This window comes from Gopherus flavomarginatus, chromosome 6 (genome assembly GCF_025201925.1).
Source record: "Gopherus flavomarginatus isolate rGopFla2 chromosome 6, rGopFla2.mat.asm, whole genome shotgun sequence".
NCBI lineage: Eukaryota > Metazoa > Chordata > Testudines > Testudinidae > Gopherus > Gopherus flavomarginatus.
In genome coordinates, this window is record NC_066622.1 from 77,382,239 (window position 1) to 77,408,238 (window position 26,000).

Genomic DNA, 26,000 nt, shown 5'->3' on the forward strand with positions numbered 1-26,000 from the left:
AGTAATACCATGCTTTATTTACTTACTTTTAAAAATATTTTTACAATGGTAAACAAATGTTTGTTAATCCAAACCATAAACAGTAATTGCTCTAATTGCTCTATAGAGCAATATTTCAATCTAGTGCTGAGATCATGTATACAATGAACAGGCATATCATTTCATTTTTTTTATATAAGCCGGAGAATATTCAACATAATAAAAAGAATGGGCCTATTAAAATATACCTTACTGTATGGTTTTGATTTGTTTTCTCTTAAATCCTTTTATTGTGCATTTTTTCCTTCTTCTTTTTAATTATTTACAGAACTATTTCTGTTACAACTGAATGCTATGCAACATTTTTGAACTAATTTTCCCTTGGTTCAATTTAGTGCCAAGAGCAAACTAAAATATTCCATATGAGATTACAGTTATCAAACCAAAAGGAAAATATTAGATTTAAATATAACATTTTGAGGTTTATAAATTTGTTTTATCTTTAATGCTGGGCAGACAGTTTACACAAATCATTTTGCTGCAGACTAAGGTATAACAAGTTAAATGTGTGTAAGATTACCACCAATGAAGTTCATTTGTCTTTGACTTACCAAACATTTACAACATATTAAATAACTTTCGGATCATGTTAGAAAGAATGGGGAACACACCTCAAACTTTTTTTTTTTAATACAGAAGTTTCAGTAAGATTTTTTGGCAATGTTCTAACATACGTATAAAACTCCACTAATATTATTTGCCTAAAGAATTTGTAAAGGTCTGACAGTTCTTAAATTAAATGTTCTAGAAAGAGAGCTGCTTTGCAATGGAAGGAAAGGGACTCCCAGTTAGCAGCTTATGAATGTATTTCTCCCTTTCCTATACAGCCCTTCCTGACAATCCATATCATCACAAGTCCACTTGCAGTTGCAAAGGCTCTGAGTGTTGTATTGGTTCAAATTTTCTATCAATTAATGGTTACTGAGATCAAACAAATTTGTGTATGTTGGGGGAGAATGTTATTTCAACTAAAAACAGTCAACATCTTCGCAATGACAGAGTGGAGATTTTGATTTTAGTTAATATGCATCAATTCTCGTGTGTTTGTTTTGCCCCAGACATTAACAAACTCAGAAACCTGAACTCCCTGATAATATCTACACCCAGTTACCCACATGAATAATCCATTGTTTTTGAGTCATGAAGGCAGAAATTGATGTTAACCAATATTAACTGTTTTCTCTCAAAACGTTGATAAAACTATATATTTTTGTTTTAATCCTAAAACACTGCTGATACAGAATCTGAATAGCCTGCTGTTAGGAGCACAGAAATGTTCTCTTTGCCTGTTGGCCTCCCAGAAACTGAATAACAGAAATTATGATCTATCCGCTCATTGTACTCTGCACAGCACAATAGTATCTAAGTGCCAGGCACAATAAGAATCAGCAACATTGCTGCCTCAGTATAAACCAATCTTCTCATGATTATACTATACAACTAGAAACACCTGGTCAGAATCAGCAAGACTCCATCTGACTCCAGTGGAAGTTCAGAATGCTGTAAACCCTCAGTGAAAGTCCTCAGAGCCTTGCATAATTGGGCCTGTAGGTTGTAGTAGAAATCATAAAGGGTAACCCAGTGCTCATCAGTCAGTCCCATCTCATCACACTGCTGAAAAGGAGTGTACAAAGGGAGGAAATACATTAAGAAATGAAGGAAATACAGAATGGGTGGCTTGAAGAGGGACAAGAGACCAGCAGAACAGGTTGCTGGTGTCCCACTGAGCCTTGAAAGAGACATATGCTGATGGCAAGAGGGACAACTTAATGTCAAGATGCACAATTTTTAATCCTGCTTAATAGACAGATTGTAACTACAAGATCTAAGTGGTACAATTTCCTCCCAACTCACGATTTTTTCTTGTTGATGCTGTCCCCAATTTTCTCAGTGAAATCTGTTTAAATTTAAAGTAACCTGCATTTGGGCAGTGGTTACTGAGGATACACACATGCCCTTCCTGAGAGAGGCTGACTCGCCTCCGACCCTAAGGAATGCAGAAACTGAACAGTGGAGCTTGCCTACATGAAGGGTTAAAAGCAAGGGAAGAGAAGGGCCCGTCCCTAGAAAGGTGCCAAAAGGAAGCTGGTATATGCCAGTGTGAATGCAGATAAAGCTCAACACCTTTGAGTGTCCCAGATTCTGGTTACAATTATTAGTAGCAGAGCAAGGGATGAGACAGTGACCCTCAAGTGAACAGCAGTCCTAAAGAATATAATTAAAGGAAGAGACAACCACCTGCTTCGCGTTTGCTAAACTTTCTTTTGGGGATAAAAGAAGGGAGGTAGTTAACTTCAGAGCTGCAGCATGCCAATGAACTAGAGAGAGTTCAGCAAAGCTGAGCTTGTGAAGACAAAGGAGTTAAAGTTCATGGTTTGATAAAAGAAGCAAAGGGTCTAACTGCACGTGTTAAAGTGAGGAGGCCAAGTTTGCTTTCATATAATTTGGCTTCCATATTGAGAAGCTGAATTCTTCTGACCACATATACTTACCTAAGATGGCTTCTCGCACTAGAGTCTGCAGCCCCTGAGGATCTATGATGACTTTCTGGGAACTTCAAAAAAAAAAGTTTCTCACAGCAGCCTCAGAAACCCCAGCTTCTATCTCATGCAAAGAGAATAAATATCAGACAGCACTGCACCGAAGGCTCTCAGTCACTGGAACGCGCCCCCAAACTGGCCACAGTCCTCCTGGCTTTCCCACATGGTATTCTAGGAAACCCCTGCCCACTTTCATGATGGACTTCAGGAGCCATGGCCCACCTCACATTCCATCGTGTCCTGGCCCCTGATCACAAATACAGAATTGGAAACTGGCCAACCTCTATGTCTAGCAAGAATGCCTGAAAACAGAATAAGAGGAAAGGAACACTGACTAAGGCTATGTCTACGTTACACACCTTACAGTGGCCCAGCTGTACCACTGCAGCTGTGCCACTATAAGGTCTCCTGTGTAGCCGCTCTATGCCGATGGGAAAGAGCTCTCCCACCGGCATAATTAAACTACCCCAATGAGCAGCAGTAGCTATGTCAGCAGGAGAATGTCTCCCACCAACATAGTGCTGTCCACACTGGAGCTTTTGTCAGTGAAACTTATGTCATGGAAGAGTGTGTTTTTTCACACCCTGACCGACAAAAGTTTTATCAACAAAAGTGCTAGTGTAGACATGGCCTAACTCAGGTGAGATCTTAGTCTAGTGAGATGGTACTGTTGCCCCAAAAGGGTGGGAACAACAGCACTACAAGTTTTTGCAAATAAAGCCCTAAGGGGCTCTTTGACTGAGGAGAAATAAATAAAGGAATTATGTTGTAGGAGGTTTGGGCTTAAGTACAAACACATGGTCCATATTTATTCTCACAGTGAGAGGTCCACTAGCCACTTGATGTAAAAGAGCAAAATGATCATTCTTTTTCTCTAGGCGCTTTGGTGCCATATGGGATGCATATAAATCATATTTTTGTTTTAACAGCAGAGGCTTTCCTGATAGATAAACATGTGGTTTATTTAAAAAAAGAATTGAAATGAATTGTGCTTTGAACAATCATTTAATGGCCATAGATGTGCCAAATAAAAATAAAAACATAATTTTTTAAGAACCTGGCCCACTGCCCAATTTATAACAGAATTTGTGTGTGTATGTATGTGTGTGTTTCACCAAACTGGCTAACGTGTCCCTATCTGTTTTGAGTTTAAGCTGTGCTCTCTACTCAACCCTGTGCCAAATTGAATCCCAAGCTAAAACACTCTAATGAGACAAGACGTTACCTTTATGAATGACCTCATAGAGAAGAGATTGGCTAGCATTGTCGAGAGGCCCGGTGCCAGGCAGCTCTGGGCTATGAAACCCAGCTTGAGCTCAGCAAGACAGATTGCGTCATCCCCTTCTTTCCAATTCCAGCTTGGGATATTTAGCAGATGGGCCTGAAGGAAGAAACACAGGTAAAGGACTCCAAATACTTTCCGTGCATTCTGCTAACATAGAAAATAGTCAACCAAGTGACAGCTAATCTTTTCCTTTAGTGCTGGACTTCCTTTTCCTATAGAAGGTAAAAATACAATTAGGGTAGTGATACTCAGACCTCGGTGACCAATATTACTCAAAAGAGTTACAGTAGTGTGAATTAATTGTTTCATAAATTATTCTCACAGGAAAATGACTGACCAAGTATTTTACAATTGGTTGATAACATAGTAAAATCACATACTGTTTTAATATCATGTGCTGCAAAAAGCCACAGGAGACACATTAGAGCCACTTGCAGCTTCCAAGCCTCAGTCTGAGCATCACTGGAGTAGAGGGTTTAAATCAATATTCCTCTAAACCAAAATATTTCCAATAGAGTTTTTGTATCAGGAACTTCTCCACTTTCACACCTTTCAGTTTAAAACCTCCCAGCATCCCTCAAGATCTCATATTATGGTGACCTGCTGTCAACTGGATGGGAGGTTTTGTAAGGCCTATCAACAAAACTGAAGTTGTTACATAGTGCTATAAAGTTTTCATTGCACCCACGTCTGTGTATACACCCTCTTTCAGCAATCTCAGCTACTCCCTGACAAATAAAAAACACACATAAACCCCAGAAATCAACCACAGGTTTTCAATCTAGCCCAGCCCTTGAACAGTATGGTATAACCTGTACTTTTCTGGTTTCTCCCACTCCCAGAATCAAATAAGCAGAGAGCCTGGTGTAAGGAGTGTCTTCTCTCAGGCTTTTGATTATGGGACCAGTGCACAGTGAAATAATGGACAAAAACAATCAGCCAGGGACCTATATGGGTACTTCCATATATAATTGATTTCATATCAAATTTTCCTGGGAAATAACTGAGAAAAACATGTTTTGCCAAACTCAAAATAATTTAAAGAAACTCAAAATTTTACAGAACATTCTAGAGGATTTTGTGAAATGCAAAACTCTAGTGGCTACTTTCATCCTTCTATCACACACACATATGCATGCACATGAACACAAACATAGAGTCCTTCATGCTTTCCTCCTCCTGATAATCTGATTATCACCATTCATCATTTTTTCTTTATTTCCTCATTAATTTTCATTAGAAATATAAAGAGAAAATGTGTTTTTAATACAACATGCTTCCCATTGAGGGCGTTTAAAATACAGAAATAGCATGATTCTGTTCCACAAAAGAAGGTGGACCAAATTCTATATGTTAGCTGTCCTCCACTCATGTATGTGCAGGGGACAACCCAGGCAGCAAAAATCATGCTGTGTAAAACCAGGTGGATCCTGAGCAGACCTAAACTTCTTTAGCTATAGTTATAAAGAGACAAGGTGAGTGATGTAATATCTTTTACTGTACTAGCTTCTGCTGGTGTGAGAGACAAGCTTTTGAGGCACACAGGGCTCTTCTTCAGGTCTGGGAAACTTAATCAGAGTGTCATAAATAAGTACAACATAGAACAGATTGTTTAGCATAGAAGTTAATATATATTTCACGAGACCATTCAAGGTGAAATGAAGGTGTGGACCCCTCTGGAAATCTTAGGCGTAGTCTGCAGACCCCAGGGTTCCACAGACTGCAGGTTGAAAACCACCGTTCTACAGTAAACCCATATACTCTCCTATCTGTATTGGTAATACGAGCATCACACATGGTTTAGTGAATCAAGTTGGGCCTTATTTCACAGGAGGTGTGTACTTACAAGCCCAGCTGAAATCAATAGGAGCTGTGGAAACTCAGCACCCCAGGGTAACAAATATCCTAGGGTTCTGATAAGGTCCCTGGCATATCTAAACACAACAGAATTAACTCTTTAGTGGATTCCATGACAACTTGTATTTACATGTTCCCACTGAGAAAGAAAAATGCTTTCCATTTAGGCAGCTAAAATAAGTAGATGTGGGAGACTGCAGTATCTCTGAAAAGCGAGACCCCTTGGTCTTCTCATTACCTTGTTATGATACTGCAGCATCTGAGTGATAATTCTTATCTTCGGATGGTAATTCTTTATGGAAATTACTCTTAAAAAAAGAAGAAAGACAAAATTAACATTTTAGCTGATGGACATCTTGGACATTCTGCCATTTTTCCTATAGACCCAGTCTTGTGGACCCAGTGCTTCCGAGTCTGTGTTTGAGCATCCACACTGCACTGTAAACCTGGGTTTACAATTTCTGGACCTGGGTCTCACAGCTATGCTAACACTGCACTACACACAGCACTACATAAACCTTCTGACTCAGACCTGCGGCTTTACCAGCATCCACGCTGCAAAATGACAGGGCTTGGACCTATTCCACAGCTGGACTTGGGCTCTGATCTACCCCTCCATCAGGGTTCTAAGAACCTGGGTCCACAATGTTTGTGGACTCAAGTCAGACTGATCTGTGTGTGGATGAAAGGGGGACTTGGGCTCCAACCTGAGTCAGAGCCCATGTTTAGTGTGCAGAGTACACATACCTTCTGAGAGCAACAATTTATTACAACTGTTTATTACATCTGCTGCCAGAAGTGCATTGCAGGCAGATGGGGAAAACTTGCACTGCTGACTTATTCACAAGATTAGAGAATAAAGTTGTCCAATAAAGTTGTTGAATCTCTTTTTGTAGGGAGGAGAATTGAAGAGCAAAGAGAAGAGTGTGATGCTCTCCTCCTCCTATTAATGTCCCATTTCCCACTGAAGTCTTTAATTAATTCAGTTTTACCAAATCAACTTAATTTATTGTGAGATCACACAAGATAATTCTATTCCCGATAACACTTTTACGTTTTATTACATTAAAACATATTGAATCCATTTAAGAACACGTTAATCTGCATCTGGAATATTCTTTATTCTATGTATTGCAATTAAAATCAAACTAGGGTTTTTCCCATCACATCCCCAATATCGTTTTGGAAAATGAAATGAGCATACTCAAACCCTGCTCCTTCCACAGGCATCCCACACTCTAGGAATACTGGGCTTTTTGCGGTGAAGTATTTATTTATTTATTTAAATTTTATTCCTGTATTTACCTTCAACTCATAGAATTCAAGCATCTGACAAGCCAAAAAAGTGGTTTATAATACTGGCCGATTCATTGTATTAGCTAATTTTTAATGGATCTTTTACATTTTAATTTTAAAAAGGGCTGACTGGTCTCCTGAAAACTAAGGGCTGTATGAGCGAAATACAAATAATGGAGGACTCAACCTTATTTTAACTTACTTTTGCCATTTCCTTACTTCTCCCCCACTATGTGAGACTAACAATGGCATCTTTTCTCTTTAGGTTTTAGAAGAGCAGGTGATATTTGTTAATGGGGTTGGAGAACAGTAACCATTGACCCTGCTATGTAAATACTGTTAATATACATAGAATCATAGAATATCAGGGTTGGAAGGGACCTCAGGAGGTCATCTAGTCCAACCCACTGCTCAAAGCAGTGCCAATCCCCAGACAGATTTTTGCCCCAGATCCCTAAATGGCCTCCTCAAGAATTAAACTCATAACCCTGGGTTTAGCAAGCCAATGCTCAAACCACGGAGCTATCCCTCCCCGCCCCCATGGCATAGAGGTGCAGGACATTCTACCTCTGCTGCCTGGGAGAGCCAACACCATTAATATGGTCTTTCAGCTCCATTCTTCTAAAAGATGGGACAAACAAAGAAAAAAAAAAGGGCAACTTCAGACCCCCACTGAATATAGGGTTTCTTTTTAGAATACAGCAACAAACACAACTACCTGCTCCATAAAACTGGAATCCTGAAGGCGGCTCCTTCCCCCTTTCCCCCTCCATGGAGAAATAACGTTCAGCTGGAACAGGGGTTGCCAGGGAACTAATTAGGTTCCGCTGGCCCAAATTGCTGGAGACCTTTTTAAACCCTCCCTGGCAGAGGAGCGGGGGGGAGGGGGGTGTGAGAGAAGCAGCCAGTGAGTAGGTGCAGCAAGACTCTGAACTCTTCCAGCCAGGAAGACTTGCACTCTTCCCAGAAGGGGAGAAAAACAGAGCAAGGGACTGCCTTAGAAAAGGATCAGCCAGACCCTGCGTGACCGGGAAGGACTTTACTTTGCCCAAGCCTGTGTCTCCACGGAAAAAGGGGACTGAGCCAGCAGAGGAGAAACAGGTACTTTGCCACAGTGGGCATCCGTTTTATCCTCATTCTCCAAATTAAAATTTGTTGTACTGGCTGCAAAAAGATCTGTAGCTGACCTATGCTGGTTACCTGGGCTAGCACTTCCTCCTTCCATCATTTCACCCTCATGGACACACTATACCCAAGCCAGTCATTCCACCTTATACTTCTTCCATCTCCACACTATTGAGCCAATTCTGTGCACTCCCCCAGTTTAACTTCCTGTCTCTGGAAGCAATTCTGTGAGAAGTTTTCAACTGTAACAGATGTGGGTATGATCTGCCTAGACACCACAATTTGCTAGTCAGAAATGAGAATGACATCCATATTCAAAAACTCTTCAGGTTACCTCATAATATTGGAGGCATCTTCAGCATCTGGGTCAGCGCAGTATTTATTGGCAAGGATTAGGCATGCATCTGCTGACTCTATCTGAGACACCGAAAAAATAAAGCAAACATAAATAGAAATCTTTGTTTCCAACTTCTCACAGCCACCGGCTTCTAAGAAATCAGCTTCTTCCTCCAGGACCAAGAACAACAGCTTATAGCTTTTGCTGTGTATAAATGTAGATTCTGACTCTTTATGATATCAGCGCCAATACTTACATGAAGCTGATCACTTTAACTTCTCAAAACACTTTCCAGACATTAAATATTACAGTGCTCATTGTAGGTAAATACTTTAGTTATCACTACTACCACTGATTACTAATGTTATATCAGAGATACCGAAAATGAAGCACCAAGAGGTTAAATGCCAAAGTTTTAAAACTCTATGTTGCAAGTCAGACTCCTAAACCCATAGGGACAGGGACTGTCTTTCTGTTGTTTGTACAGTGACTATTACAACGGAGTCAGAGCTGCTGTTTGGGTCCTTGGGCAATAACATAATAAAAATAATAGATAACTGATGTTAGGGGCAAAGTAAATCTACTTGCAAAACTTACAATCATCAATCTTAGTCTAGTTAGCATAAAGTTGCAGATCTAAAATATAACAAAATGACTTTTTTTCAGTACATATGGGCAATCCCACACAGTAAAGCAGGGGATGGAAGAGAGAAGATAACAAGACTGAATTTTATAGCCATTACAAGGACATCATTTTATGCTGCTGATTGGAGCTCAACTCAGTGTATGTTGTGTAAAAATGGACTGAACAGCTTTTGTAGCCAGAACAGGCAAAAATCCTAATTTCTGCTCACTAGAACAGCTTAACATTAGGCAAAGATCTTTATGATTTAAGAAACTTGTTCACGTCCCATTAGAAAGACATGAAATGGGGTAATGCTGCATATAAGTTTGGTATCTTTTACTTTTCTGAGCTTCAGGGTTTGCTTTAAGAGGATAGAATTATTTAGCATAGAGTACAGTACTATAACCAATACAGCCATCTTATTATAGTTAGCAAATATCTCTAATTGTATTTATTTTTTCAGGACACCTGACAATAGAAAAATGATGAAAAACTGTTTTCTGATTGTTCCTATGCAAGCGTGCCAATGATGTTTATAACATCAAGTTCTAAAATGTTAAACATTAATATTAACAACCATAGGACCTCTCCTATTAAAGTCAACTAAAAGATTCCCATTAACTTCAGTGGACATTGCATCGGAGGTAGAAACTGCTTATTTAAGAGAAGACAGCTAGTAGAAATAGAGAATCAACAGAATCATTACCTTTACTCTTGCCAGGTCATGCGGATTGAGAACTGAACCCTGATAAAATTCCACCTGAGTGAAGTGTCGTTTAAAAAGAGCTTCCAGCTCAAGGTTAGGGGAGATACTGCATTGGGGGGAAAAACAAACAAGAAGTCAGTTTGCACAATGTTTCTGTCCCACTCTAGTATTCATTTTTAAACTGTTTGAAATTCCATTGATACTTTTCTTGTGGGGTGAAAACAGTGGGCCTCACCTACTGTTAGCAAAGCTCCATTCCTTTCACTACATATGTCCCCACTTACATGAGAATGTGGCCTACCAAAACGAGGTAAGATCAGCTTCCCTGAATGTAGTAGCTGTCAGGGTTACAGGGTTAGCTGTTTTCTCTTATCTTGTGCTTTGCTCCTGCTTTTAAGAGTAAATAATACTTTGGTTTGAGAAAGCTGTCCAGTGGCCTGTATTAACCACTGGTCAGAAGCAAGACTCACACATGCCTAACCTGATCAAGCCTGCTGAGTAATTACAGTTGGCATGTAGGGTAATGTAGATCAAGGACCGTCTAAGAGAGGAAGAATTGGAGAACTCCACCAAGGACAGACAAAGGCATGAGGCCTAACATCTGAAGGGAGTGCACCGAGAGAGACCAGAAAAGGGGACAGAGGTACAGCTAGTCATGGAACCATGACAGTAGCTCCCATCAATTCAAACACAGTGAGGTGCTTTACACTCTTTGATGTGTAACTATTCTGTCTCATTGACATAGATTCAGTATCCATACTGCTTGGCACAGCCTTGATCTAGGAATCATATAGAACAGCACAGAAAAGGTCCATATTGGCAGCTAGCATTATTTATTAACTCTACTGCTCCCGGGTTAATTAAGAAACACAAACAAACCTAGAAAATAGGACCAAAATTATCCATCAAAGATGTGCTCTTAGCAACATCAATTCATATATACAAGAGCAATATTGAGCCCTAAAAACTCCTTGGCTTCGTTAGGAATCTATCCCTGTTGGCATGTGAATTGAAGACCAAAGGATGCAAAAGCAGCAGCTTATTATTTGAGTGAAAAGAAAATCCGTCTAGTGTATGGGCTGCTCACTCAGACCAGACCACACAGTTATCTACCTGCACTTCAATGTAATTTCAGTCATATAGTCAGACTGTATAATTCATACAGTAGGTAAACAGCCACCAAGAGGACCTGATAATACCTCTAGATTGTAGTAACTGTTACTAAGTGCATTCATTATAATTTTGTCATGTCATTTTTGACCAGTGGTCATTTTCACATAAGCAGGTAGTCAAATGAAAAGTAATCCATTATAAAAATGTGGCCCACACCTACCTAGCTCTCTTAGTAACAAAGCAAGCATTTACTTGCCAGGTAAACAGCGTCAATAAAATAAAATAAAATAAAATAAAATGTTTACTTGCAGTTGTGTGTGCCTTTACTGCAAATGCATGCTCAAATGAGTAGTAACAGCTTAGCCACCCACCCTCTGCAGGGGCAGTTACCAGAGTTCTATAAACTATCCTTGAAAGTGCATATGCGATTGTGGGTGCAAGTTTGTCACACCTTTTTTGGTGCCGGAACCTGCAGATTCCCTTTGGAAATTAAGTTCCACATGGTTACTTACTACACTAATAAAACATGAGCAGTTACCAGGGATATCAACTGTATCCATTACTCCAATTGAATGGCAATATTATAAAATCAGCCATATAGCAACTCTATGCATTTTCAACTTCCTTTATCCAATCATCACAAATGATTCTTAACCTTTTAATCATTTTGTTTGACAGGAAGGAAAGTGCATTGATATTAATGCACTTAGCAGCAAGCACTTATTTAAAAACAGCTCATGGCACTTAGAAATGCATGCTGCTCCTGATAGGAAAAGATAGTTAACACCATATTTCTCTCAAGCAAATAGCTATTTCTAATAGCCTTTCCCTAAGATATGCCAATTTGATGTTGAATTATGTGTAATGCGATGCTAGTGACAAACAACAACTACTTTTAAGCAAAATTGCTGACGGGAAGGGCATTCCCAGGCAACTAATGACTGGCTGGAGAAGTTGTGGCCCAGTCAGTTGTTAACTGACAGGAAATACATGACTTAAACACAATCACTAATGTTACCAGATAACATATATTTTTAAATAATGTAAAGCAATTGCTATTTCTATCTGCTTGCAGCATCACTATGTCTGTGCGACAGCATTTTGTTTTTGTAGTACTGCTGTTTTGCTAGCAGTCATAGTCTAATACAATAAAATCTAAGAGCTCCAATACCTGGGGGTGACTGCATCATTTTCATAGATCTACATGGATTGTATCATTCCGTGCTCATCATCTCATTCATTTTTACAATTCAGAGTGCATCTTGGACTTCTCCAAACTGTTCAAGCTCTATGAGCAGCTAAAAGGGAGGTGGAAAGCAGCAGCGTACCATGGAGCACTTCTTGTTACAGGATAATGCCAGTCATTTTTCAAAATTTTAGAATCCAACCATCTTTTAACAAAGTCATTGGAATGGGCTATTTCTGTTAATTTACATAAAACTGGTAAAATTTATTCATCTTCTGCAGGGTTGTAATCTCCTGAAGAGAAGATTAAATGGAGCAGAATCTCTTGCATGATGTTTGTTTGGAAAAGCAGCCAGTTATGCACCTCTTTAGGTAAGTTTCAGCATATATTTGAAATATGTCATTAGAATCAGAAAACACAGCTTTGCTGCAATTTAGCTTGCAACTGTTAGACAGATGAGGGATAAAAGTTGGAGATGAAGATAAACAATATACATACCTATAAATGGGCATTCCTAACATGTTTTTCCCCATAGATTGCATGAGAGAAATTAATCTCCATAAACTAAACTTAGAACTACTATCCAGAGCCAAAGAAAACTTCTGCAGTATTTATTAAAATGTGTTGGAATATTATTTCTTATTTCTGAGTGTCATGCACTCTTTAAAATATACTTATCTGTAAATCTAGTGACAAACTATTGAGTTTTTCTTTAATATAAGGAGCACGAGTCTGAAGTCCAGTGGCTTCAAGTACTATTAAGTATGCTAGTAGGTGGGCAGGGGCGGCTCTAGGCATTTTGCCACCCCAAGCACAGCAGGCAGGCTGCCTTCAGTGGTTTGCCTGCGGAGGGTCCCCTGGTCCCGCTGCTTCGGCGGACCTCCAGCAGCCGTGCCTGTGGGAGGTCCAGAAGCTGCAGGACCAGCGGACCTCCCGCAGGCAAGCCACCGAAGGCAGCCTGCCTGCCGCCCCCGCTGCAACCAGCAGAACGCCCTCAGTGGCATGCCACCCCAAGCACATGTTTGGTGTGCTGGAGCCTGGAGACACCCTATAGGTGGGAACAATTGTGGTAACCAATAGGAAAACAAGATTTATTTCTCAACATTCCATTAGTTTTTCAATGTTGGCAAATATGCTGTTCAAATCAGGATAACCAGGGATGATCTGATCTGTCATGGCATTTATTTCTTCAAAAATTCAGATATATGTATTTAATTCATTATCCTTCATTAATTATTATTCACTAATTATTTAATTAATTTGAAATTTATTTAAACTATTTCTCTTGTACCTCCTATTAGATCAAGGCTTCTCATTCTTTGTACAGAATTTGCTTCCTTAATTTATTAACTGCATGTATAAAATATACTTGGTCAGGCCTCCTCTTCTGCAGAAGCATTATTTTGAGAATGGTAGCAAGTTTTTTGTTTGTTTACTTTTAAGTGTGAAGTTTTAACTAACAAGGCAGGGCCAATCTGTTCCTTTTTTCTTCCGTGCTGACTTGTTTCCACTTGCAGTAGGATGCAGCACAACACAAACACCTATTGAACAATCTAGCAATTGTATACCAGACCAATGCAGTCTTTGCTGAGGCTTAACTAAAATTAGTTAGGGTCAAATATCACCCTCTGATGCATATGATTCCAAATGAAGTCAATGTGAGATCTTTTGTGCATCTGATGGCAGAATCTGGGCCCACTGAGCAGAAAAAAAATGAAAAAATTCTGTGCAACTGCCTGGAGAGTCTTGAGACGTTCTTACAGAAAGATATTGAGCCTGCCCTAGGAAAGCCACTGATTTTGATTAATAATGGATACAAATATTTAGAAACTGATTTTTAGGCCTCAGTAATCTAACAAAATATATTGCAATGAACTACCAGATAAAGTGCAATCAATGAAGAATAGCAACGGACAGCAAGACTGGGAAGTATTCATGGATTGATACTACACACTTAAAGAAGCTTCACTGGGAGATGAAATAAGGCTTTTAAAACTGTAACAGCAATATGAGACTTCATAATGTAATCTTGGTCTTTGTGTCGTCATGATAAACTGGAGAGATAGTAGTTCACACCTATATACATGTTTGGTTTGTGCTGTATGTTAGGTAAGTATTTTAACATTTCACACAGCGGAAAAGCAAGGTTCCAAGAGATTTTGGCTGGTAATGTCAAAAAGAGTTTATGAGAGTCAAGCACCTAAATCCCACTGAAATTCAATAGGAGTAAAACTCCTTAAATCCCAATCTTAGACTTATAAAAAATTAGTGGAAGCATCACAAAGTGACACCCAGGGTGAAGTCCTGGTCCTATTAAAGTCAACAGGAATTTGGCCATTAATTTCAAAGGGGTCAGGATTTCACCCCACAGGTCAAATATATCTCTAGTCTAACTTCACCAAATAATTTGACCCTTTAACAGTCTCATCATCCCCTGCTCTACCCTCAAACCAACACTGACTCCAAGGAGTCTTTAGGACACATTCAGACCTGTTTGATTAGCAAGAAAGGTTTTGGTTGGAAAGATTACTCACTTATGCAGAAAGACGATTTCCACGTTCACATCATCCCTGTCCTTGTGCAGGAAGTCCTTCAGGAAGTTGGACACACTTTCAAGTGTTATGTGACCACAGACAACTATGTGCCTGTGACAGAAAACTTACAGTTACTTTTGCAGGGAAAACTAACAAACAAGCACGCAAACAAAAAGGATAAAATGAGCTGTTGGCCGAAAAGGGAAGCATTCTTCCTGATGCTTCTCCAACACCTATTCCCTGAAGTCATCAAAGGAAACCATCAATACTAGAAGGTGCTTTGACATTGAAAATACATATGGGCTCTCACCTGATGCTGTAAAAGACTATTAAAAGCAAAACCATTTGGCCAAGTGTTTTTAAGCATTTAACAATAAATATTATTTATGTATACACTTATATGCTGTATTATCCAGTCCCTTTCAGAGTCATATTTCTCCTTCCACCTCCTCTCCTAAGATTTACTATTTAATTTTTTGTTTATGACATAGAGCTTATCATGTAATGAGACAACAAATCTCCCTGAAATGATTCTGCTTATTTCCCCGGTTATATCAGTGAAGCCAGTGAGAAGCTTGACATGTTATTGGCCATAAGCAATAAAAAGAGAAATCTTGCATTTTCTACCATAAGTCCTACAGTGGGAGCCTTTTACAATAAGTGGACATTTTTTAATCCTGCAATGCAATGGAACGCCCCCACAGAACCAGAATCCGTACAGAGAGTGCTATCACACTTATGCTCCATGCAATTTCCAGAAATGTCAAAGGGAATAATCCAAATGTGCAACACAGAAACAGTGTCCACTTCTATATATTGATTTCTTACATGCCGAGTGAAATGCTTAAAGTTGTGTCCTTTCTTTGCTCCCTTGCTTAATGGATAGTTAAGCCACTTATTGTAAAGTATTGTCCAAGTACTTGTGTTAGCATGCTCCACAGTGGCTCAGTGTTTCTACCACAACACAGACAAAAGCATGACTTTCATTAGTCAGATGAGTACATGGGAGGTGCTGGTGTTTAGGGTACTTCCATTGCTACTACCAGGGGTGGCTCCAGGCACCAGCACGCCAAGCGTGTGCCTGGTGAAGCAAGGGCGGCAGGCAGGTTGCCTTCGGCAGCATGCCTGCCGAGGGTCCGCTGGTCCCGCAGCTTTGGCGGACCTCCCTTAGGCACACTGCTGAATTCGCAGGACCGGGGACTTCCCTTAGCCGTGCCTGCCGTGCTTGGGGCGGGAAAATACCTAGAGCCGCTCCTGGATACTGCTGTTGCTTGCCACATTTCTTGCAGCTGTCAGGGAAAGAGGGCAGTAGAAGTGTGGATTCAATTTAATTATTAAGGTAGCAGAGAGTCATTCAGTAATCTGACCTCATTACAGCTGATTGAGTCTATATGCTGATTGCAACAAAGGCACAATTTATTTGTTGGCTTGCATCTAAGCTGCCAGCAGGTGGCCAAAATGAAGCAAAGTAATTTCAAGGGCAAAATTTAAACTGCCCAAGTCTTACCTATTTCATAATTGTTCTGTGCGCATTCTATTAATGCAGAAATCTCATTGGCTGGAAGCAACAAATAATAGGTAACAGCAATAATCGCTTATGTAATGTACCATAAGGGACTATTATGGGAGCCTGTCCTTGCTTCATAATTTGGTGCTTGACTAAGTATATGAAAATTATGCAATGAACTCATTGGTGAAAGGATAATGATGCAGAACAAAAAATAAATCAATAATATGCATGATGCAGTTAATAATATCACCATCATGTACTACTACTTTTGCAGTGGTGCAGGTAGTGACTAGGAAAGCAAAGCACAATGAAGTATTATACTAATCCAGCACACCTTAGGGGACTGCTTTACTATTACCACTTTGTTTTTACAAATACATTAGCACAAGGCTTTAGATCTGAATTTAGGAAGACAATTATCTCAAACACTTCTTATCTGGCCTTTCAATGACAACCCACCAAGTCATGAGCGCATAGAGTATTAGAAAATAAACAACAAAAATCACAGAATGTTTTTTTCTTCAATTTGCAATGGTTTATATACAATTATATTTAGGCTGTACTATGTCTAATTAGGACCTGGTACTACAAATACTTATTTTTCAGGTGCAGTGCTTGCTACCATGAGTGACTGCCCTAGCTTCAACAGGATTTCATCACATCATAAGCTATATGTTTGGTAAAAATGGATGAAGCACTGGACTCTCAGATGGTGAATTTCTCAAAGCAGGAAACAAAAACTTTGTCACTGTTCCATAAGGTACCAAGTACTGTATCAGCATGCAATATGTAACAAATACAATAAACCAAATATTTGACCCATTTTTGGTGCAAAAAGAGAATTGAGAGCTGCCCTGTGGAGCCTTCACAACCTGGCAGTTATAGCAGCCTCTGTGCTGGAGCCAGGGCTGGTGTAGAAATTGTCACTGGTTGGGGAGCTGCAAACTATTTCTTGGCTGCAGTATCCTTCAGCTTTCCCCCATGTTTGCCAGGTGCAGATGAGAGTTCAGCTGAGGAAGGGACCTCGAGAGGTCATCTAGTCCAGTCCCCTGCACTCATGGCAGGACTAAGTATAATCTAGACCATCCCTGACAGGTGTTAGTCTAACCTGCTCTTAAAAACTCTCCAATGGTGGAGATTACACAACCTCCCTAGGCAATTTATTCCAGTGCTTAACCACTCTGACAATTAGGAAATTTTTCCAAAATGTCCCACCTAAACCTCCCTTGCTGCAATTTAAGCCCATTGCTTCTTGTCCTATCCTCAGCAATTAAGAACAATAATTTTTCTCCCTCCTCCTTGTAACAACCTTTTATGTACTTGAAATGTCCCCTCTCAGTCTTCTCTTTTCCAGACTAAACAAACTCATTTTTTTCCATCTTCCCTCATAGGTCATGTTTTCTAGACCTTTAATCATTTTTGTTGCTCTTCTCTGGACTTTGTCCAATATCTCCACATCTTTCCTGAAATGTGGTGCCCAGAACTGTACACAATACTCCAGTGGAGGCCTAATCAGTGCAGAGTAGTCTCTCTGTCTCTCTCATATGCACACAACAGCACACTAAAATCAGATATTGCATCAGATCAGAAAGTGTAGCAAACTCATTACTCAACGTAAATGAATGGAGAGTACAAATATGATTTTAAGGGGTAGGTCCCCATGGCTGATTCATCCATTAAGCCCAGGCTCTCTCTTTGTGAACATAAGCATAGCAGAACAGATATCTCCATGTTATTTTTGGGGAAGTAGTCAGACTTAGGCAGACAATGCTCCTGGTTGAGGTAAACAAGAATGACTGAACACAGAGGTAAGTGTTAGCAATCACAGTGGTCAATATTTCCTTTGAGAGAGACAAATCATGGTCACAGTAGCATGAAGTCAATAAGTTAGTTGCAAGCAAAACTTTTAGAGATTTTCACAGACTTTCTGCTAACTCTTCTGACCATCTCTGGGTTTCAGAAAGAGCAGCAAAGAAGGGTCTCAACAAAAGGCTGCTCTGACAGCAACAAGGCTTGTGTCAACTGCTCTTGGAGCAGTTCGCTCTAGAGACCCTAGCTTTCTCCTAACTGGTCCCCTTCTATTCATCTCAAATTAGCCCAGTCCACCTAAAACTTAACCTAAAATGCGTCAACCTGCCCTTAAATTCCAAGGCTTGCACTCTTCCTTTGTCTCTCTGTGAGCTTCTTAAGAAAATAAGAATGGCCATATTGGGTCAGATCAATGGTCCATCTAGCCCAGTATCCTGTCTTCTGACCATGGCTGGTGCCTAATGCTTCAGAGGGAATGAACAGAAGGGGGAAATTATTGAGTTATCCACCCCATCTCGTCCAGCTCTAACTTCTGGCAGTCAGAGGTTTAGGGACACCCGAGCACGGGTGTGTAAAATGCAGGATCTTGCAACAATATACTGGGGCACTAGTAACTGCATCTGTATCTCTTGCGTCTGCCTGTCCTGGTCTATGCAACAGAACAAGTCTGTCTTAATGGCAAAATAAGGGTACTATTCAGCCTTCAGAGGGGTGTGTGGGGGTCCACGTCCTCATCATCTATCACTGCCACTTGTTTGAAGTCCCATCTCAAAGTCTTCTTGTTTTTTTACTCCACATGGAAATCTGAGAAGTCTGTTAGCTTCCCTGAGTCCAGTTGCTGATGGGGTGTCTCATTTAGGGCCATGGAAGGCCCTTCTTTGGAATCTTCTGCAGTGCCTGGATCAACTATAGAGTCTGTGGTCTCCATTATGTCTATGGAGGGGGGCCACCTCTCTCTGCTCTTTCCTTTCAATCCAGAACATTTTCCTTCTAGGCTGGGAGAGAAGTAGGTCAGAGTCCTTAAAATGGAACAGGACCCCTAACATTTCTTTTGGAATGTCATCCTCAGGCTCCTGTGCTAAGGGAAGCTTCTGTAATAGTTCAAGGAAATATGTCCAGTCTTGGCCTAATATCACTGGGTAGCAAATCCAGAGACACATATACCTTCATTTTGCCTTTGTTCTCATCAACAGTCAATTTTACTGTCATATTGGGATACCCAAGGATATCTCCATGTGTGCAGTTAATGGGGCTTTCCCACTTTACCAGCTTCCCTACTGTTCCAGTTTCCACTCCCATACAAATGTATGGTCACACGCCAAGTCTACAAGGGCCAGTGTTTCTTGGCCATTCACCTCTGATATCGTGAGTTTCCATGGGGCTTTTTTCTGGGCTCTATTCTCTCCTGTCCAGACTTGCCCAAAATTACACTTCATCTAAAGGCAGTCACAAAACCTATGTGCCTGTTCTCCATAGGAGTAACAAACTATCAAATCCATCCCTTGTCTTTCTAGTGACTTTGTCCTCTTTCTGAACTTCTCTGGGCACTTGTTCCTGTGTTGGTGTGGGGGAGGGAGCTGGGCAGGGCATTTAAAGTCACAGACCCTGTTGTCTCAGGGGAAACTTACCCATGAACCCTGAGAGGAGTGCTATTACCTATGCTGCCTGACAATCAGCCAGTCATTTGGATTTTCTTGGGTTTACCCAATATGGGTCACCTCCACCTATGGTTACTCAGGTTTCTTTCTTCAGCGTGCAGGGTTTGGGTACTTCTGCAGCAGAGGGCCAGTGGATGGTGTGAGCAGCCATGTAGTCCTCCACAAGAGAGCCTATGGGTGGCATCTGCTAAGATTACTGGTCACTGACTGCAAACCCAATCTTCCTCCGCCAGTGGAGGAATCTGTACAAACTGCTCCATAACTATGAGTTCTGCTACCTATGGTTCCATATGAGACTCTGGCTTTAACGAACACCAGCAAAAGTCCTTTAGCCTTTGGGTGATCATCCGTGGCCATATTTTTCAGGAGGTGGAGCGTGATACTGCTCATGATGGAACTGCTGATGGTATATATCTTCACAGTTCAATATGGCAGCCTTCACCTGTCCATTGTCCTAGGCTGCTGTGTCAAGTCCCCAGTATGTTGCCTGGGCTTCCCCAATGAGGAGTGGAGCAAGCCAGATTGCCCACTGGGCTGAGGGCCATTAGAGACTGTGAAAATTACCAAGAATGATTCCAGGTCATCATCTGGGGAAATGTCACAATACCCTGAAGTACAGGACATGCATTCCCTATAGTAGCAACACCATCTGGAGTAGTAGCCAGCACCAGGTACACCATTTGCTGTAACTGTTGTTGGTGAAATGCCATCTGCTCAAACAGTTGTTGCTACCTATGTTGTTGCTGTGCTTCTGAATCAACCAGTCATTGTAGAAGCTGATTCACCTCCATAATTCTCTTACATATATATCAGCAAAAACAAAAAATTTGTAGTTTGTTGGGGGGAGGGCTTCCCTTTTTTACAGGGACAGTTAAACTCTAGTCCACTTCTGGTACCATGTTGTCTATTGCTTTTGGGCCAGTCATAGACTTTAAGGCCAGAAGGGACCATCATGATCACCTAGACTGATCTCCTGAACGTCACAGGCCACAGAATCTCACCCATCTACTCCTGTAATAGACCTGTAACCTCTAACTGAGTAACTGAAGTCCTCAAATCATCTCCCCATCTAGTATCCCTCACCAACTTTTGGAGATATTTTCTGCTAGCAGTTGCAGACTGGCTCCATGCCATTGTAGGCAGCTACATCATACAAACTTATCAAGCTCAGTCTTAAAGCCAGTTGGATTTTTTTGCCCCCACTTTTCCTCTCTGGAGGCTGTTCCAGAACTTCACTCCTCTGATGGTTAGACACCCTTGTCTAATTTCATGCCTAAACTTGTTGATGTCTAGTTTATATCCACTTGTTCTTGTGTCCACATGACCACTTAAATAACTCCTCCCCCTCCCTCTATTTATCCCACTAATGCAGGAGCTCTCAACCTTTTTCTTGCTGAGGCCCCCCTCAACATGCTATAAAAATGCCAGGGCCCAGCTGGGGTGGGGGGAGGTATCTGAGCCTCTAGCTATTATCTTTGGGAAATCATGGGAGACGGGGGAGATTCCAGAAGACTGGAAGGGGGCAAATATAGTGCCCATCTATAAAAAGGGAAATAAAAACAACCCAGGAAACTACAGACCAGTTAGTTTAACTTCTGTGCCAGGGAAGATAATGGAGCAGGTAATCAAAGAAATCATCTGCAAACACTTGGAAGCTGGTAAGGTGATAGGGGATAGCCAGCATGGATTTGTAAAGAACAAATCGTGTCAAACTAATCTGATAGCGTTCTTTGATAGGATAACGAGCCTTGTGGATAAGGGAGAAGCGGTGGATGTGATATACCTAGACTTTAGTAAAGCATTTGATACAGTCTCGCATGATATTCTTATAAATAAACTAGGAAAGTACAATTTCGATGGGGCTACTATAAGGTGGGTGCATAACTGGCTGGATAACCGTACTCAGAGAGTAGTTGTTAATGGCTCCCAATCCTGCTGGAAAGGTATAACAAGTGGGGTTCCGCAGGGGTCTGTTCTGGGACCGGTTCTGTTCAATATCTTCATCAACGATTTAGATGTTGGCATAGAAAGTACGCTTATTAAGTTTGCGGACGATACCAAACTGGGAGGGATTGCAACTGCTTTGGAGGACAGGGTCAAAATTCAAAATGATCTGGACAAATTGGAGAAATGGTCTGAGGTAAACAGGATGAAGTTCAATAAAGATAAATGCAAAGTGCTCCACATAGGAAGGAACAATCAGTTTCACACGTACAGAATGGGAAGAGACTCCATAGGAAGGAGTATGGCAGAAAGAGATCTAGGGGTCATAGTAGACCACAAGCTTAATATGAGTCAACAGTGTGATACTGTTGCAAAAAAAGCAAACATGATTCTGGGATGCATTAACAGGTGTGTTGTAAACAAGACACGAGAAGTCATTCTTCCGCTTTACTCTGTGCTGGTTAGGTCTCAACTGGAGTATTGTGTCCAGTTCTGGGCACCGCATTTCAAGAAAGATGTGGAGAAATTGGAGAGGGTCCAGAGAAGAGCAACAAGAATGATTAAAGGTCTTGAGAACATGACCTATGAAGGAAGGCTGAAGGAATTGGGTTTGTTTAGTTTGGAAAAGAGAAGACTGAGAGGGGACATGATAGCAGTTTTCAGGTATCTAAAAGGGTGTCATCAGGAGGAGGGAGAAAACTTGTTCACCTTAGCCTCCAATGATAGAACAAGAAGCAATGGGCTTAAACTGCAGCAAGGGAGATTTAGGTTGGACATTAGGAAAAAGTTCCTAACTGTCAGGGTAGTTAAACACTGGAATAGATTTCCTAGGGAAGTTGTGGAATCTCCATCTCTGGAGATATTTAAGAGTAGGTTAGATAAATGTCTATTAGGGATGGTCTAGACAGTATTTTGTCCTGCCATGCGGGCAGGGGACTGGACTCGATGACCTCTCGAGGTCCCTTCCAGTCCTAGAGTCTATGAGTCTATGAAACTCAGGGCTCCGGGCTGGGGAGGGGGGAACCCTTAGGCATAGACATGGTTTTACTTCTATTTTGGGAAGACAAGGGCTGGTGGGGCTTGAGCCAGCTCTGCACAGTGGGGTCCCCGGAGAGAGCACCACCTCCACCCCCTGATTCACTTAGGAGGCCACCCAGCCTGACTAGCCTGTGGGGGAATACAACCAAAAATATAACTCAAAGGGGGGACACAGTTAAAAAAGTTTGAAAATTGCTCAGGGTGCAGGGACAGGGTAGTTAGGGGCTGTGTACTGGCAGAGTAGTAGTTCAGGGTGAAGGTTGGGGCCTGGGGTGCTGGGGCCAGGCCCCTTTCCTAGCCACTTTTGAGGTTGCATAGGTTAGCTTTGCAAGAGTCACAGATGAATTACGCCTCGCAAATCACCTCAAGTCTGACTTTCCACTACATCATATCTGGATGAACCTAGTTCATAAGTCAAAAACTTACAAATTAGTGATGAGCAAACCTCACAAGTTTCAGAGATTGTGTTTGGATACACTCATTCTTGATGCTTAAGAGAACATTATATGTAAATTCTGAACATCCTGAGTCTGCCAAATTGAAGTAACAGCTTTGGAAGAAGTATTTTTCTTGTGGTATTCAGGCACTTTTCCTGCATCTATTCCCCAGAAGCACCCGGAATTGCAAAGGCACAAGAAAATGAAAAATAATAGCAAAAAATACGTAATTTTGATCCCAAGTCACAGTAAGTGGAACTTATTTGCCCATACCTATTTAGGAGTTGCATTTTTTGTCTTGTTTAATTGGTATAATATTTATGGTAACAGGAAAATTTCTTTGTTTAAGTAACTGCATTTTATTATTGCTCTTTACAGTCCTTAACACTTCAGATTCCACTTGCTCTGCAAGGACTTCCAGGGGCAATTCCATAGAATAATATTGAGTTCTTGCACAAAAAAAGATATATCCTTCCTGGATGAAAGGTGGGACTGACGACATACTTTAACTCATAGAACAGTAACTTTTTATGTTTTTAATTAGCTTCCACATTTTATAAGAGCAAACTGAAGACCAGATACTGGCTGTAAAGCTATCAGACAACTTGGTTGCAATATGGAGGTGGACTACTACAGCAGAAACTCAGGAATAAGGTTAGATTCTCAATTGCTTCGCAGCTCTGACAGTCATTTAGCCATGCATAAAGTGTCATAATTCTGATTCAGTAGCACTTTACCTGGTGTATAGTACTACAAAAGGCTCAAGGTAGTGGAAAAACAGGAACATAGATTTCTTGTACAATAGCACAAGGACAGGGATCATGCAAAGGTGGCAGAATGCATCGGAACTATGTATTCCTTACACACACAAGTTCATTATCTGTCCCCTGCATCTCTGGTTTTTCTTATATTGTACTAGTTGTCAGATACAATTCAGAGCAATTGGGATAGGGAATCTTCTGGTTTCAGAATAAATAAATAACTAAAAATCTCCCTTTAACATAAGTGATATTTTTGCTTAGGAGAGAGATTGATTGAAAACAGATTGCCTTTTTGCCCAAGGAGAGTTATTAGGTACATTATCTTAGAAACATTGGAAAAACCCATATTGTTCCAATCTGTCCTGTATCTGATTTGAAGATTTACAGCTTCCCCTTTCTGTGCCTATAATCATTTCCTTTCCCTAAACCACCCATTTTTTTCCATACAGTAAATTTTTTTTAAAAGCCAACATATTGAAAGTGTTTTGAATTGAGTTAGAATTGATTGATAGTAAAATAACGCTGTAGTAATTCAGAATCTGGGCTAACAGACTTGCTTTGATGGGAGTATGCTTTAAGAGGCATTACCAAGAAATTTAGTCTGAAATATAGGCTTTGGTTTAAAAAAGAGTGATAAAATCTAACACAGTAGTAATCAAAATTACTTTGTTGTATTATACTTTCAAGTTTCAGTGGAAAAGTTTTCCACTTTAAAAATTTCCCAATTTAAAAATTCACCTTGCAGTGCTGAAAACTCAAGCACTATAGCACTATGTTATAGGTCCTGATCCTGCAATTTCATCTACACCGGTTGATACTAGCACTCATGCAGCATCTTCAAAGGGATATCATGTGGGACTGAGTGAATCAGATTATAAAAGGGGATCAGTGGCTAGTGCATTAGAACAAGACACTAAACCTGGCTATATAAATGGAGTGATAAAATTTCTTTGAGTAACACAGAAATGTAAAACACCACCATAAATGGGTCAAAAGTAAATTGGATTTTAAATACTATTTTCTATTTTCCTTTCAACAATTAGTAACACAAGTAAATAATTATTTTATAAGTAACAGTCAGATTTCAACTTTCCTCGTGATAACTCAGACGCACCCAGAATTTGGGCCATAAATTTTAACCTGAATTAAAGGTTGAATTAAAGCTTTGATATCATTTCTCATAATATTAATTTAAATGAATTATTTTGATTCTTTACATTTTTGAAAAGAAACAAGGGTGGGTTGAATATTTCAGATATTTGTGTTATTGTTAAGTGTTCATGGAGATTAAATTCATGCTATTTCTGTAATATCAGTGTCTTCAGCGGAATTACACCAATGATGAAACAGCTGTAATAAATCAATGTAATTTCATAGCATGTGAGGTCCTTGTCCTGCAAAAGGATCTGTAAACAAGGTGGCTCACCCCATAAGGGCTTAGGCTAGCCAACCCTGGGTTGCATGAGGGGCTTCCTTATACAGAGCAGCAGGAAGCTGCAAGGTGGAGCTGACAGGAGAAGGAAGTCAGGGTCAGAGGGCTGGGACTGGTGGGCTTTGGATGGAGCAGACTGGGACCGAAGAAGTCTGTGTGTGACAGAAGAACCAGGGCTAAGTTTGAGCATTTGTGCTATCGTCATGGGCTTTATTTTGGGACTCTGAGGATTGTTTGAACCATTCCTGTTATTAAACCAGCCCCAGGTGGAGGCACTGTTAGCCACAAGAGAGACTGCAAGGAGTTCTTACAGGCCCTGCAAGAGGGGGATAACTGGGGAAGGGTGCCTGCAAACTGACCCCTTGCCACAAAGGGGCATTCAGCAGGAGGCAGCTCCTCTGCAATTGGTGTACTTGGCAGGATTTGTGACCTCTGCCCACCCAGAAGGGAAATGGAAACTGAAAGAGTAACAGTCAATGCAGAAGGCAGCAAGACTCAGACGCTGCTCCTGTGACTTTTGAAAAGTCAACAAAAGCAGGCTGAGGTACTTTTCCACCCAGTAGCAGTATCAGGAGTCTCAACATCAACAACTGGAACAGTTTTTACAGCAACTAGAGATATTTCCAATACTAGGACAGGGCAAGCCTGTCCTGGTGTTGGGAAAGTTGGGCCTGAGAACAATGCTGAGGCCTTTCTCTGAGTGGGCCGCCTGTGTGGAAGGCATGGAAGATTCCACTTACACAGCCAGCATAACACCATTTCTCATTG

General features: G+C 40.7%; 1 protein-coding gene across 28 annotated transcripts in view; it reads right to left on the reverse strand.

The window, feature by feature from the left end:
• KCNMA1 (potassium calcium-activated channel subfamily M alpha 1) overlaps nucleotides 1-26,000 on the reverse strand; it is an 886,632-nt gene that overhangs the window by 201,564 nt on the left and 659,068 nt on the right. For all 28 annotated transcript variants that reach the window (XM_050960013.1, XM_050960012.1, XM_050960004.1 and 25 more), the window contains exons 10-14: nucleotides 14,644-14,754; nucleotides 9,811-9,916; nucleotides 8,477-8,559; nucleotides 5,960-6,029; nucleotides 3,805-3,960 (exon numbers count right to left, since the gene is read on the reverse strand). In XM_050960013.1, the coding sequence (XP_050815970.1) occupies nucleotides 3,805-3,960; nucleotides 5,960-6,029; nucleotides 8,477-8,559; nucleotides 9,811-9,916; nucleotides 14,644-14,754 (526 nt within the window). The remainder of the gene's footprint in view (nucleotides 1-3,804; nucleotides 3,961-5,959; nucleotides 6,030-8,476; nucleotides 8,560-9,810; nucleotides 9,917-14,643; nucleotides 14,755-26,000) is intronic.